General features: G+C 42.8%; 1 protein-coding gene across 7 annotated transcripts in view; it reads right to left on the bottom strand.

The window, feature by feature from the left end:
- LOC144590084 (RNA-binding protein 4B-like) overlaps positions 1-7,273 on the bottom strand; it is a 32,512-nt gene extending 25,239 nt beyond the window's left edge. For all 7 annotated transcript variants that reach the window (XR_013546163.1, XR_013546165.1, XR_013546164.1 and 4 more), the window contains exons 1-2: positions 7,013-7,273; positions 4,038-4,344 (exon numbers count right to left, since the gene is read on the bottom strand). Coding sequence is in view for 2 of the 7 variants with exons in the window: in XM_078394951.1 (XP_078251077.1) it covers positions 4,038-4,344; positions 7,013-7,117 (412 nt within the window). In the remaining 5 variants the exon portion in view is untranslated. The remainder of the gene's footprint in view (positions 1-4,037; positions 4,345-7,012) is intronic.
- Positions 7,274-13,063: the final 5,790 nt, after the last annotated feature.

Genomic DNA, 13,063 nt, shown 5'->3' with positions numbered 1-13,063 from the left:
AGTATGCATGGTAATTGTTTTACTTTCAATTTTAGCTTCAACTGGGCCATTGCAGATGAAGTACAATTTGCCCAAGTGAGCTAACATTATCAGACTAAACCAGTTGTAAACAACATTCACCAAATTAACAGTCTCACTGAAGGAGGTAATGTTGAGCCAGAATTGAGAAAATGAAAACTTTGATTTTCAAGGTGATACACAATTACTGATATGGAGATAAAGGAATATTGGTGTGTGCATGCATGTCCACGGATCTTTTAAGAACTGTAGGGCAGGGTAAATAAAGGTGGTTAAAAGGGCGCACCAGATGCTCTCCTTTGTTAGTCATGCCATAAAATGCAATAGCAGGGGAAACTTTTGTTTGAAATATATACATCATTATTAGACCACCACTGAAAGAGTGCTGGGCACGACATAAGATATAATTGCTTCAAGACTGTACAATGTAAATTTAAAAGAATGAAAATCTTGATATCTGCAGATCCTGGAATTTTAAATGTAAAAAGTGGTAGAAACAGTCAGCTGGCCAGACAGCAACTGTGGAACACAAAACGGAATTAACTTTTCTTTTCCGAGACTCGTTATCAGTTTCTGACATTGGCTTTCCTAAATGAAAGCTTTTCTCTTTCCACAAATAACCTACTGAGATTTATAAAGATTTTGCTCGATGGTAAAGAGTCTGAAGAAGGGTCTCGACCCGAAACATCACCATCGCTGAATTACTCTAGCATAGACAAAATAAATATCTTCACCTAGATGTTGGTATGGTCTGGAACTCATTGTCCACAGAAGAAACTGGGCACATTTAATTAGTATATGGATGTGCATTTTGTGCCACATTTAAAGAGTTAAAGCTGTTGGAAGATAGGAAAAAGCTGCGGACCAATTTTGTTTCTTGTTGCTGCCTAACACGCAGAGCTCTTCCGACAGACCCAGGCAAAATTCCATCAGGAATTCAGGGGACTCATCTCATCCTTTTTTCTTGTTGATAACATGTTCATCTCGGATTGCAATCTCAAATTCTTCTCAGTGCTGACAATATTTGTGATACATCTTTCCTGGCTTTTATGGCTAACTTTAAGGAACAGTGCACAAATCCAAAAAAGACAGCCATAAAGCACATATGCCTCACTCTACATGCATTTTGCAAGAGGGCTCTATAATGGTGCTAATTCTTCAAATAATCACAATCTGATTTCAAGAAGCCATAGCTATTAGTCCAATGGTCATATATCTGGTGTGGAACGAGTGATATAAATGCCACAAACATTTGTGCGGATTAGGCATCAACTAAAGAAATGCCTGTCAATTTCTACATCCGTGCATTGATGTATCCTTTCGAAAGAGCTAGATCAAACCCATTCATTTGGAATCATTGGCGGGCAGACATTTTATTCCTGAGCAAATTCACAACATAACTTAATCACATGTGCTCTTTGGCATTGATAATGATTTGAAATGGAAAGTGCAGCACTCCTTAACAGCAACATTTCCTATTCTGACAAACAAAAGCACATTCCAATAGCACTTGGGTACCTGATGAAAAAGTTTCCTTTCAGTAAACTGGAAAAAAGCAAAGACATGGCTGACTCTCACTCTAGTGATACATGAGACCTCCATTCTTATGGATCTTAAGTTATTTCTTCATGATGAAACTATTACATTTGTCACGGGCATCATGAGGCAGATCCTCTCGCGTGTCCATGGGCAAGACTAGAATATAATTACAACCAGTTACCTAAACTTTACAAAGTGTCTTTTCAAGTGTTCACATACATGATCCAAATGAACAGAAAAGATGGGAAAGAAAAATAAACATCATAGGAAAGGTTAATAAAAATAATTCAATACAGATGCTCCATGAATTACGTCCCGCGGACCCTTGTGCAAGTCAGATGTTACGTTAATTGGTAACAGCAATTTTATTGCGCACATGTAAATATGTTATCCAACACGTTGACCACATGGGAGCCCGACACGTGGGCGTCAGTGGGCTTAAAGAATCTGCCAACGGTTTGTCATTTCTTTGGTATTTTTAGTCTGTTGTTAAATGTATGTTTTAGTGTACCTTCAGTTGTGTATTTTGTGGGGGGTGTGGGGAAACTTTGTTATCTCTTTCCTCGACGGTGATGTGAACTTTTTTTCGTATCGTATCTCCGCCCGCATTGCGGCCTAACATTGTGGAGCTGGCGACCTTTGCTGGGGATCGACCTCGGGAGCTCCAACCACACGAGCCCGCGGACTTAACAACGTGAATTTTGCGGTCCCTGGTTAGAGACTAACTTCGGTAGTTCCATCCTACAGGAGTTTTGATCGCCCCGACTGCAGATGGTTCAACTGCCCCGACCGCAGATGGTTCGACTGCCCTGACCGCGGGAGAAAAATAATAACACTCCAACTTGCTCTCAATTGTGTTGGACCGGAAGTGGCTGCGGCTCGCCGGCAGTCTGTTTGTCTTTTTTTGTCTATGTGTTAGTGTTAGATGTGTGTAGTAGTCTATTTTTAGCTGTGTATATGTGGGGGGTGGTGGGGGGATGGGGGAAACCTTTCTTTTTTAAATCTCTTCCTCGACGGATGCGACCCTTTTCCGAGTCGTATCTCCGTCGCGCTGCGGCCCAACACCGTGGAATGGGCGGCCTCCAGCTGGGATAGATCCTGAGGGTTCCAGTAGCAGGGCCAGGACTTACCATCTCGGACCTGGCCGACTTTTGGAGGCTGCAGCTTTACCTCCGGAGGCTCGGCCACGGGCCCTGCGGACTGCAACATCGGGAGCTCGCAGGTCCCTGGCTGGCGACCGGCTCCAGCCGTAGCGGCTTCGACCACCCCGTCCGAGGGCTTGATCGACCCGCTTGCAGGACCGTGGCCCGGCGCGGCCGCGGGGCCTTCCATCGCCCGGCGCGGCTCGGCCGCGGTACTTTTCATCGCCCGGCTTGACTCGGCAGCGGGACCTTCCATCTCCGCGACTCGGGAGCTTCGGTAGAGGTCGAACTATCTGTCCGTGGGAGAAGCATGGGGGAAGAGAAGAATTTTCTTGCCTTCCATCACAGTGAGGGGGTGCCTGGAGGAGTCACTGTGATGGATGTGTGTGTTAAAATTGTGTGTCTTGTGTCTTTTACTCTGTACTCTTATGGCTGCTTGGCAAATAATTTCCGTTCAATTCATTTTGAATGACAATAAAGGCATAAAAAAATATATATATCCACATGCACTACATTTACAAAATAACAAACTTGCAGCAGGCGCTGAGCTGGCATCATCTAACAAGATAGTGGGGAAACTAAGCCAACTATTTGGCCAAATCGCTGGATGTTTTCAAGAGTGTTAGATTTAACTGAGGGCTAAACAAATCAAGTGATAAGGGAAAAAAGCAGGAATGGGTACTGATTTTAGATGATCAGCTATGATCATATTGAATGGAGGTGCCGGCTCGAAGGGCCAAATGGCCTACTCCTGCACCTATTTTTCCATGCTTCTAACTAATGCACGATGCATATTTTCCCAGAGATACTATGTAGATTTATCGAAAGGCTCAGCAGTGCTCTATTGCTGTGACATTTCATGATATGTGTCACATTTAAATTGACTAGCAGTAGCCTGTTTCCCACTGGACATCCTGACAATGATTCCTTCTGACTTAGATGCTACTAAGTCAAGGCAAGGACTTAGATGCTACTGAAACAAGTTCCAGAGAGCGAGAACTCAGTAACTTTAAAATATTCCAAAGTCCGTAGTTCTGATTTAAATTTATGTTAACCATGCAAGTATTCCCACTTGATAAGCACTGAAGACAAAAATTGAAAGCCCTCATATATTAATGAAAATTAGATTGTTGCTCTACGTGGAAGCAAAGAGACTGAGCATTAGTCAAAGCTTAATATCACTGCAGACAATGCAGAGCTCAAAAGAACATGACGCAGATATTATGCAGAGTATTTGGACAGAATTAAGCAGCATTGAAGAGTGCATGCATATGCACCAAATTGGTGCATCACCATAAACACAAAGCATTTTGAATAAGCCACTTCCAGGGATTTTACCTTTGAATTCTGTGCCATTAAGTCCCCTGATGGCTTCCATGGCATCCTCACTCCTCTCCAAATGCACAAAGGCGTAGTCCTTAACGATATCGCACTCCAGGACCGGCCCATACTCCTCGAACTTGGCCTGCAGTTCCTGACCGGTGCAACCATTCGCTATGTTACCCACGTGAAGTTTGGTGGATGACTTGGACCCACCCTTGCTGATTTCGACATTGATGCAGGCACCATGCAGCTTGTAGTGATGCAGGTTCTCAATTGCCTCCTTTGCTGCCTCCCGGTCCTTCATGTGCACAAAGCCATAATTCTGTTGAAGGACAAAGACACTGAGGTTACAAATCAAATTAAATCTCTTCCTCCTATACACAAGCAATAGCACATGCATTTGCATTTTACATCTTGGGAAAACAACGACATAATGGAGTAGGCCATTCGGCCCTTCGAGCCAACACCGCCACTCAAAACAATCATGGCTGATCATCCATAATCAGCGCCCTGTTCCTGCTTTCTCCCCATATCCCTTGATCCCTTTAACCCGAAGAGCTGCATCTAACTCTCTCTTGAATATATCCAGTGAATTGGCCTCCACTGCCTTCTGTGGCAGAGAATTCCAGATTCACAACTCTCTGGCTGAAAAAGGTTCTCCTCATCTCAGTCCTAAATGGCCTGCCCCTTATTCTCAAACTGACCCATGGTTCTGGTCTCCCCCAACACCGGGAGTATTTTTCCTGCATCTAGCCTGTCCAATCCTTCAAGAATTTTATGTTTCTGTAAGATCCCACTCATCCTTCTAAATTCCAGTGAAAACAAGCCCAGTCAACCTATTGTTTCATCAAATGCCAGTCTCACCATCCCGGAAATTAACCTGGTGAACCTATGCTGCATTCCCTCAATAGCAATAATATCCTTCCTCAAATTAGTAGACCAAAATTGCACACAGTAGTCCACGTGCGGTCTCACCAGGGCCCTGCACAACTGCAGTAGGACCTCCTTACTCGTAAACTCACATCCTCTCACAATGAATGCCAACATTCCATTAGCTTTCTTCACTTCCTGCTGTACCTGCATGCTTACTTTCAGTGACTGATGTACAAACGCACCCAGGTCTCGTTGCACCTCCCCTTTTTCCTAATCTAACAACATTCAGATAACAATCTGCCTTCCTGTTCTTGCCACAAAAGTGAATAACCTCACATTTATCCACATTATATTGCATCTGCCCACTCGCCCAGCACCCTCACAGCATCCTCCTCGCAGCTCACACTGCTACCCATCCTTCTGACATCCACAAACTTGGAGATGTTACATTTAATCCCCTCGTCTAAATTGTTAATAAATATTGTAAATATCTGGGGTTCCCGCACCGAGCCTTGCGGCACCCCACTAGTCACTGCCTGCCATACTGAAAAGGGCCCATTAATACCTACACTTTCCTTCCTGTCTGCCAACCAGTTCTCTATCCATGTCAATACCCTACCACCAAGACCACGTGCTATAATTTTGCACACTGTTCTCATGTGTGGGACTTTGTCAAAGGCTTTTTGAAAGTCCAGATACATATCCACTAACTCTCCCTTATCCATTCTACCTGTTAAACCCTCAAAAATCTCCAGATGATTAGTCAAGCATGACTTTCCCTTCATAAATCCATGCTGACTTTGACCGATCCGGTCACTGCTTTCCAAATGCGCTGTTATTGCAAGCTTGTGCACGACCAATAGTTTTCCTCATTCACCAGTACCCTGCAACATTGGACAAAAGCCTGGTGTGTCCACACTTGCCACAGAAAACAAGAGTTCAAGGAAGTTCAAGATGAGTTTGTGCAAATGAAAAGCAAAAGTTTTTGAAATGATCAGAATTAGCAATCTCTTAAACAAGTGTGGATTGCTTAGGAAATGACAGTAGTGACTTGTTAAAAGCAAACTATGTCCATCTGACTTGATTTTTTTTTGGTGTAACAGTTGTTTAGGGAATGTTGACTTCCTCGGGCATTTGATTGGCAGAAACAAGCCTAATCACGTAGATTAAATTCATGGTATTTAACGAAATATAGCCAAGCGAAAAAAATTGAATATTAGAAAACAGTAGTTTAAAAGACTGAAGGAAAGCAAAGAGTAAAATTTGGCCTGGTGGTAGAATTTGGCCTGGTGGAATGTTTTTTAAGATTAGAGGCTTGTGAGCAGCAGGATTGGTGTTGCGAAATTAGCTGTTTGTCATAGGTATTAATGAGTTAGAATATTAAAGACACGTTCCTAAATTTGCAGATGGTTTGCAGATGGTTATAATGGACAGTGAAGGTATCTAAGGCTATAAGAGGAGAAAGATCAACTGAGAAATTGAGTAAGGGAATGGCATATGGAATTTAACTAGGACAATTAGAAATTAACACATTTTGGGAAATTCAACTAGGGCAGGACAAAGATGGCAATTGTTGGCACCTGGGCAGTGAGAGCTAGATTGGCATGATAGTCCACAGACAGTGTCAAAGTGTCTGCTTTTGTACTGCACAACACTGTGACTCTTATAAAGTGAATGGCAAAAGAAGCACAAAAGGAGCACAAGGATATATTTTAAAAGAAAGGAAGTGTCTAGGTTGAACTGCCAGGGCCAAAATGAAAGCAGATTTAATAACAAAATTCAAAAGAAAGCCGGATGTGTTTCTGAAAGGAATTTGCAAATCTCTGGGTTTTGAAGAGTCAGGAAATGAGACTAGTTCGAATACTCTCGGCAAGTTCAAATAGCCTCCCAAACATGGCTATTCTGTAATCAACCCCTTTTTACTAGTCCTGTACACAATAGAGGCCTCTCTACCGTCAACTATCCTCTGTTTCAAGGTCTCTGAACCATCAGGCTGACCCCGCATGTGCTCCCCCTTATCAGCTAGGCGCCACCCACACCCTCCCTCAACACAACTTCTACTCGGGATCCCACTGCCCCGGGGCTACACCGGCCCGAATCCCCTTCCCCGTCCCCACCTTGATCAGGTCGCACTCGTTGACCGGTCCGTACTTCTCGAACAGGGCGCGGACCTCCTCGACGGTGGTGGGCCGCGACAGGTTGCCCACGAAAATCTTCACCATCTTCCTTGTTTTTTTAGAGCGTTTGGAGATGGAGATGGATAATGGATAAAGCAGGAGAGGGAAAATGCGGACACTAAGCGAAAACGCGAGTTAAAAACAACAAACGCCGCCTGCTCCTGCTCGACTCTCTGCCAACGAGGGCGAAGAAAATGGCGGCGCTCGTCTCCCCGCTTCCTCCTTTAGTCCCGCCTTCTCCTCGCACCATGCCTCTGATTTGGCAAGGATTATGTCATTCATCACTTACGGTGTGCTGATTGGCTGCCACTCAGCGGATCTGTGTTTTGATTGGGCGAACCGCCGTCGATCATCGCGGTAGACTCGCCCCTTCATGGCTTGCTCGCGCCGGAACCAATCAACGGGGGAGATGATTGGGTGGGTGGAAAGTGTGGGTGGAAAGAATTAATGCAACAATCACATGTTAAAACTATCTTTTGTGGAGGAAGGAACAGCAGATGCTGGTTTAAACCGTCCGAGGATAGACACAAAATGCTGGAGTAATTCAGCGGGACGGGCAGCATCCCTGGAGAGCGGGAATGGGTGATGTTTCGGGTCGAGACCCTTCTTCAGACTCTCTTTTGTCCAGTTTGATCCCACATAAAGGGTCACCCATGTATAATGTTGAGGAATTTCGTGCCACGGAAGATTATGAATCTCTGGAATTCGCTGCTCTATTTCAAGTTCAACTTCACTGTAACAACATTGTGTGGGACTCGTGCAGAACTATTAGAAACAGTGTTTGTTAGCAGCCAATTATGAGCAGGTGCATTACTGCGAGAGACTTAATGCAAACAGATGCCTATACCTTAGCAGAGATGCATATAGTCTTCCTCTTGGGGAGTCCCTTGGGAATGAGGCATATTTGCTTTCCCTCCAGTTTATGTGATTTTGAGATGGCTGGAATAGCCTACATCGGCACTCTAGATTCATCCATGGATGTGGAAGGTGGTGGATGATCCGGTGTGAGTGATTTAATCCTTCCAGTCCTTACACAGGGTTCTAATGTGTTCACAGCACACAACCTTGGCATTCTCAAAGCTCGCGACAGGGAACTGTAGATGCTGGTTTGAAAAATAAGATGCAGACTGCTGGAGTAGCTCAGCGGGTCAGGCAGCATTTCAGGAGTATATGGGTAGGCAACTTTTGGGGTCTGGACACTTCCAATTGTTTCTTTAGGCTGATTGTGTATGGTAGGGGGAGTGTTGGTGGAGAAGAAAGCTGGGAAGGTGGAAGGGCTGGACAAAGCTTGAGAGAACCGTTCCCTCTGCAACTCACTGGTTAACTCATTCCCTCCCACCCAAACCTTCCCCTCCCCGGGTGCTTTCCCCTGCAGATGTAGGAGATGCAACACCTGTCCCTACAGCTCCCTCCTTGTCTACATTCATGGACCCCAGCAGTCTTTTCAGGTGAGGCAGAGGTTTATTGGTACATCTTCCAACCTCATAACAGGATCTGCTGTTCCAGGTGTGGACTCTTGTATATTTTGGCGGCACTAAGCACAGTCTCATCGATCTGAGCACCTCCACCCATTTCACCTAAATCTACCTGATCTCCCGGTTGCTAAACATTTTAACTCCCCCTCCCATTCCCGCACTGACCTTTCTGTCCTGGGCCTCTTCCATTGTCAGAGTGAGGCCCAGTGCAAATTGGAAGAACAACAACACCTCATATTTTGCCTGGACAGCTTACACCGTAGCCGTATGAATATTGACTTTTCTAACTCCAAGTAACCCCTGCCTTCCCCCTCTCTCCATACCTCCCCCCTTCCCAGTTCTCCGACTAGATTCTGTTCTTGTTTGCTTTGGTGTTACCTTTTCCAAGCTAACAATGATCTATTCTACATTTTACTTGATCTCTGCATCCCTTTATCTCATTTTCACATCTTACACTTCCTTTTCTCTGTATCTCCCTCCCCTCTGACTCAGTCTGAAGAAAGGTCTTGACCTGAAACGTCACCCATTCCTTCTGCCCAGCGATGCGGCCTGTCCCGTTGAGTTACTCCAGCATTTTGTGTCTCTCTCAGGTAAAAGGCTGACACAGGTACAGGTTCAGGCATATTCAAATTTCTTGCTGTACCTCTGGAAATTTCATTAATATAGTTAATTAAATAATTCAATATATTAAGGTTAAGAAGATTTTTGAATTTTGATCTGTTGTGAAATCATTGGGCTGCGGGGAATAGGCAAGAGAAAGGAAATGAGAATGTCGACCTATTATCTGCCACGCTTTGTCCTGCTGACCTCCTTTTCCAGCTTTCTCCCTCCTCCCCTCAACTGACAAAGAGGCTGAAGAGGGTCTTGACCCGAAAAGTCACCTATCTATGTTCTCCAGAGATGCTGCCTGACCCGCTGAGTTACTCCAACACTGTGTGTCCTTTTGTGTATTAACCAGCATCGGCAGCTCTTTGTTTCAACAATTCAATTAACTTTCTTTGTTCATTTTTTACCTTGGGGCATGGTCTGCTACCAGAAAATGAGGGAGGGTTGTCATCCGAGTGGAAGCCGAGGGGCTGTGTAGAACCTTTTGTTCTCAATAATAATGGAACATCATTAAAAAGCGTTAACAACGATTGAGGTGGAGAGCAAAAAAAAGGCAGATGCTAGAAGTTTTGATTTTTTTTAAAACACAACAATTATTAAATAGGTCAGCCTGCATTGGTGTAGGAAAATGCCAACTTGTTAAACTTTGATCAGTTCTAATATCTGTGCATATTTAGGTGAAGTTCCTGCAAGATTATCAAACATTTCTCCACTTATATCAATTGATATGAGAGTGTCTCAGTGTTCATGTTGTTCAGTATCTGTTGTTTTTGAACTTGTATGGTGTATACAACTGAACAGAATCGACAAATAATTCACGGGGCTCTATAAAATATCAATTAGCAAGGAGTGAATTAAATGTGCTTATGTAACAGTAGAACGACTTTGTCAAAGTGGTTGGATGTAACAGAGACAAAGTGATCGATTAAATGATAGGTCACAAATTGCTCGAGTAACTCAGCGGGTCAGGCAGCATCTCCGGAGAACAAGGGTGTTGTGAGGCAAATGAAAATTCCAATTTACTTAAACTTTATTTAAGCTTTAAGCAACTCATTTCCGCAATACATATCTTCAAGCGTCTGTAAATTATCACTGATTCCGCAGGCCTCGCCCGCCCGAGAGTCCCGCACATGCGCACACTTCATTCTCCCCTCCTATTTATAAGTTGAGACGGTCAGGGGGTTTAGTATGTCTTGATGACCACCGCAGCACTGGAGCATCAGGAGATAATGGTGTTTCAATAGCTGGTAGTACATATATTGCTTGGTCATCAACTTCACTCATATTGTTATTTACATTTTCAATATTAGAATTACTTATAGAAGTTTTCATAGGGGATGATGGGAGTGTTGAAGGAAGTTCTCGATTAATATTATCAAGGAGTGATGGAGCTGATGGAGAAGATGGACATGGTGCAAGGTCACGAAGTGAGACGGTTGACTGACGTCCATCCTGATACTTGATAGTCGCATAAGAAGGGTTGACATCAGACAGTTCAACTTCATCAACAAAAGGCTCATTCTTATTTGATCGGACATATCGACGAAGCAACACAGGCCCAAGGCTAGTCAACCATGATGGCAGAGAAGTACCACTAGAAGAACGCCGTTTGAAGTTAAAGAACCGCTCATGTGGAGTAGTATTGGTAGCAGTTGACAGTAGAGATCTGATGGAGTGTAATGCATCTGGTAGAACACATTCCCATTGCCGATCTGGTATGTCGTTTGACTTTAAAGCCAGTTTCACTGCTTTCCAAATGATTCCGTTATACCTCTCAACCTGACCATTTCCAATAGGATGATATGGTGTTGTTTTACTTGTTGCAATTCCTCTATTAGAAAGGTAGTCCTTTAAATCTTTTGACATGAATGAGGTGCCCCTCTCAGAATGTATGTAACTTGGAAATCCACAGAATGAAAACAGTTGATCTAAACATTTGATAACCGTAGCAGCTGACATATTTGGACAAGGAAAGGCAAATGGAAACCTCGAATATTCATCAACTATGGTAAGTATATAAACATTTTGAGAGGAGGATGGTAAAGGCCCTTTGAAGTCAATACTCAAACGTTCCATAGGTTGAGTAGCTTTGATCAATCTTCCTTCTTCAGGACGGAAAAACCTTGGTTTTAATTCAGCAGAGATTCTACATGAAGCACACGTCATCTTCACATCTTCTGTAGAGAAAGGCAAGTTTTTGGAACGAACATAGTGTAACATACGAGTGACTCCATGATGACACAGCCCATTGTGAAAATCAGTGAGGGCAGAAAAATAAACAGAGGCACAAAATGCTCGAGTTAATGCATCCGGAGCAACATTATCCTTACCAGGGCGGTACACAATTGAATAACTATATGCAGATAATTCAATCCTCCATTCATGAATTTTACTGTTTTTAACCTTCATTCGCTTCTGATTATCTAGCATAAAAGCTACTGAATGCTGATCTGTTATCAAAGTGAAGTGCTGGCAAGCAAGGAAATGACTCAATTATCTCACTGCTTCAATAATTGCTGTAGCTTCCTTTTGGACGGGTGGGTAATGCAATTCACTACCTTGGAGAGTACGAGACATGAAAACCACTGGTTGTCCTCCTTGATTTAATGTTGCTGATACTGCTAAATCAGAGGCATCACATTCAACAACAAAGGGGAGATCCTCATCGATGGCGTGTAATGTCGCAGATTCTAATTGTTTCTTTAAAAAAGTAAAGGCACCAATTGCTGTAGAGTCAAGGGGGAAAGATTTTGCTCTAATCAAAGGTTGAATTTTATCAGAGAAATTTGGTATCCATTTAGCATAATATGCAAACATGCCAAGAACTCTTCGTAGAGAGTTTAATGTAGCTGGAACAGGTATCTCTTGGAGTGGGCAGAGTCTTTCTGGATCAGGCTTGATCATATCATTTCCAACACAATAACCAAGAATATTAATTGATGATACTGATATTATTGACTTAGCCTCATTTAATGTTAGATTTTTAGAATGTTCAACTTTTAAAAACCGTTGTACATTTTTGTCATGTTCAGCTTGGTCTTTTCTTGCAATAGTTATATTATCAAGATAAGGGAAAGTATCTTTAAGGTTTTCCTGTTCAACAAGTTTGTTCATCTCTCTCTGAACAACTGCCACACCATTAGTTACACCAAAAGGAACTCTGCAGTAGTGGTATCATTTTCCATTTGCTTCAAACACGGTGTATTTCTTTTCTGATTCTTTCAAAGGAATTTGGTAGTAATCACTTTTTAGGTCAAAAGTAGAGAATACCTTATACTTAGCTAATGTATTGATAATATCTTCTATACAAGGTAATGGATATGCGTCAAGCTCCATGAACTGGTTTATAGTTTGAGAGTAATCAATGCAGTCTCTTTCTATGTCTCTCCAAGGGGTCCTTAACCACGACAACTTGTGCCCTCCAAGGGAAAGAGCTGGGCTCTATGATCCCTTCTCGTAAAAGATTAGTTACTTCTGTGGTGATAAAGTTTTTGTCATCCTTACTAAAATGTCTTGTTTTTGTAGCAATTAGCTTGCACTTAGAGGATAAATTAGTGAATAATGAAGGACATTCAACCGATGCAGCAGAAAAAACACACAATACTGGTGGCTTTGACAATACAAGATCAGGCATAGTTCCTTCATACATTATTTGAAGTGATCTGTGCTGTTTCTGAAAATCTTGACCTAGAATTACATCGCTACACAAATTTTCCAAAATACCAAGACATTTGGATTTATAACTAGTTTTGTTCAGAATAAAGTCTACAAGATCCAATAATTTGAGCATTGAGAGATGTCAGAGCCATTGAGATTTCTCTATTTGAAGGAATTATAGTTAGATTTAATCGAGACACAACTTGTTCATTCATAAAACCTTCTGAACTGCCAGAATCAAGTAGTACATTAA

This window comes from Rhinoraja longicauda, unplaced genomic scaffold, assembly GCF_053455715.1.
Source record: "Rhinoraja longicauda isolate Sanriku21f unplaced genomic scaffold, sRhiLon1.1 Scf000122, whole genome shotgun sequence".
NCBI lineage: Eukaryota > Metazoa > Chordata > Chondrichthyes > Rajiformes > Arhynchobatidae > Rhinoraja > Rhinoraja longicauda.
Note: the sequence above shows the minus strand (reverse complement) of the source record. Positions and strands in the feature narration are given on the sequence as shown.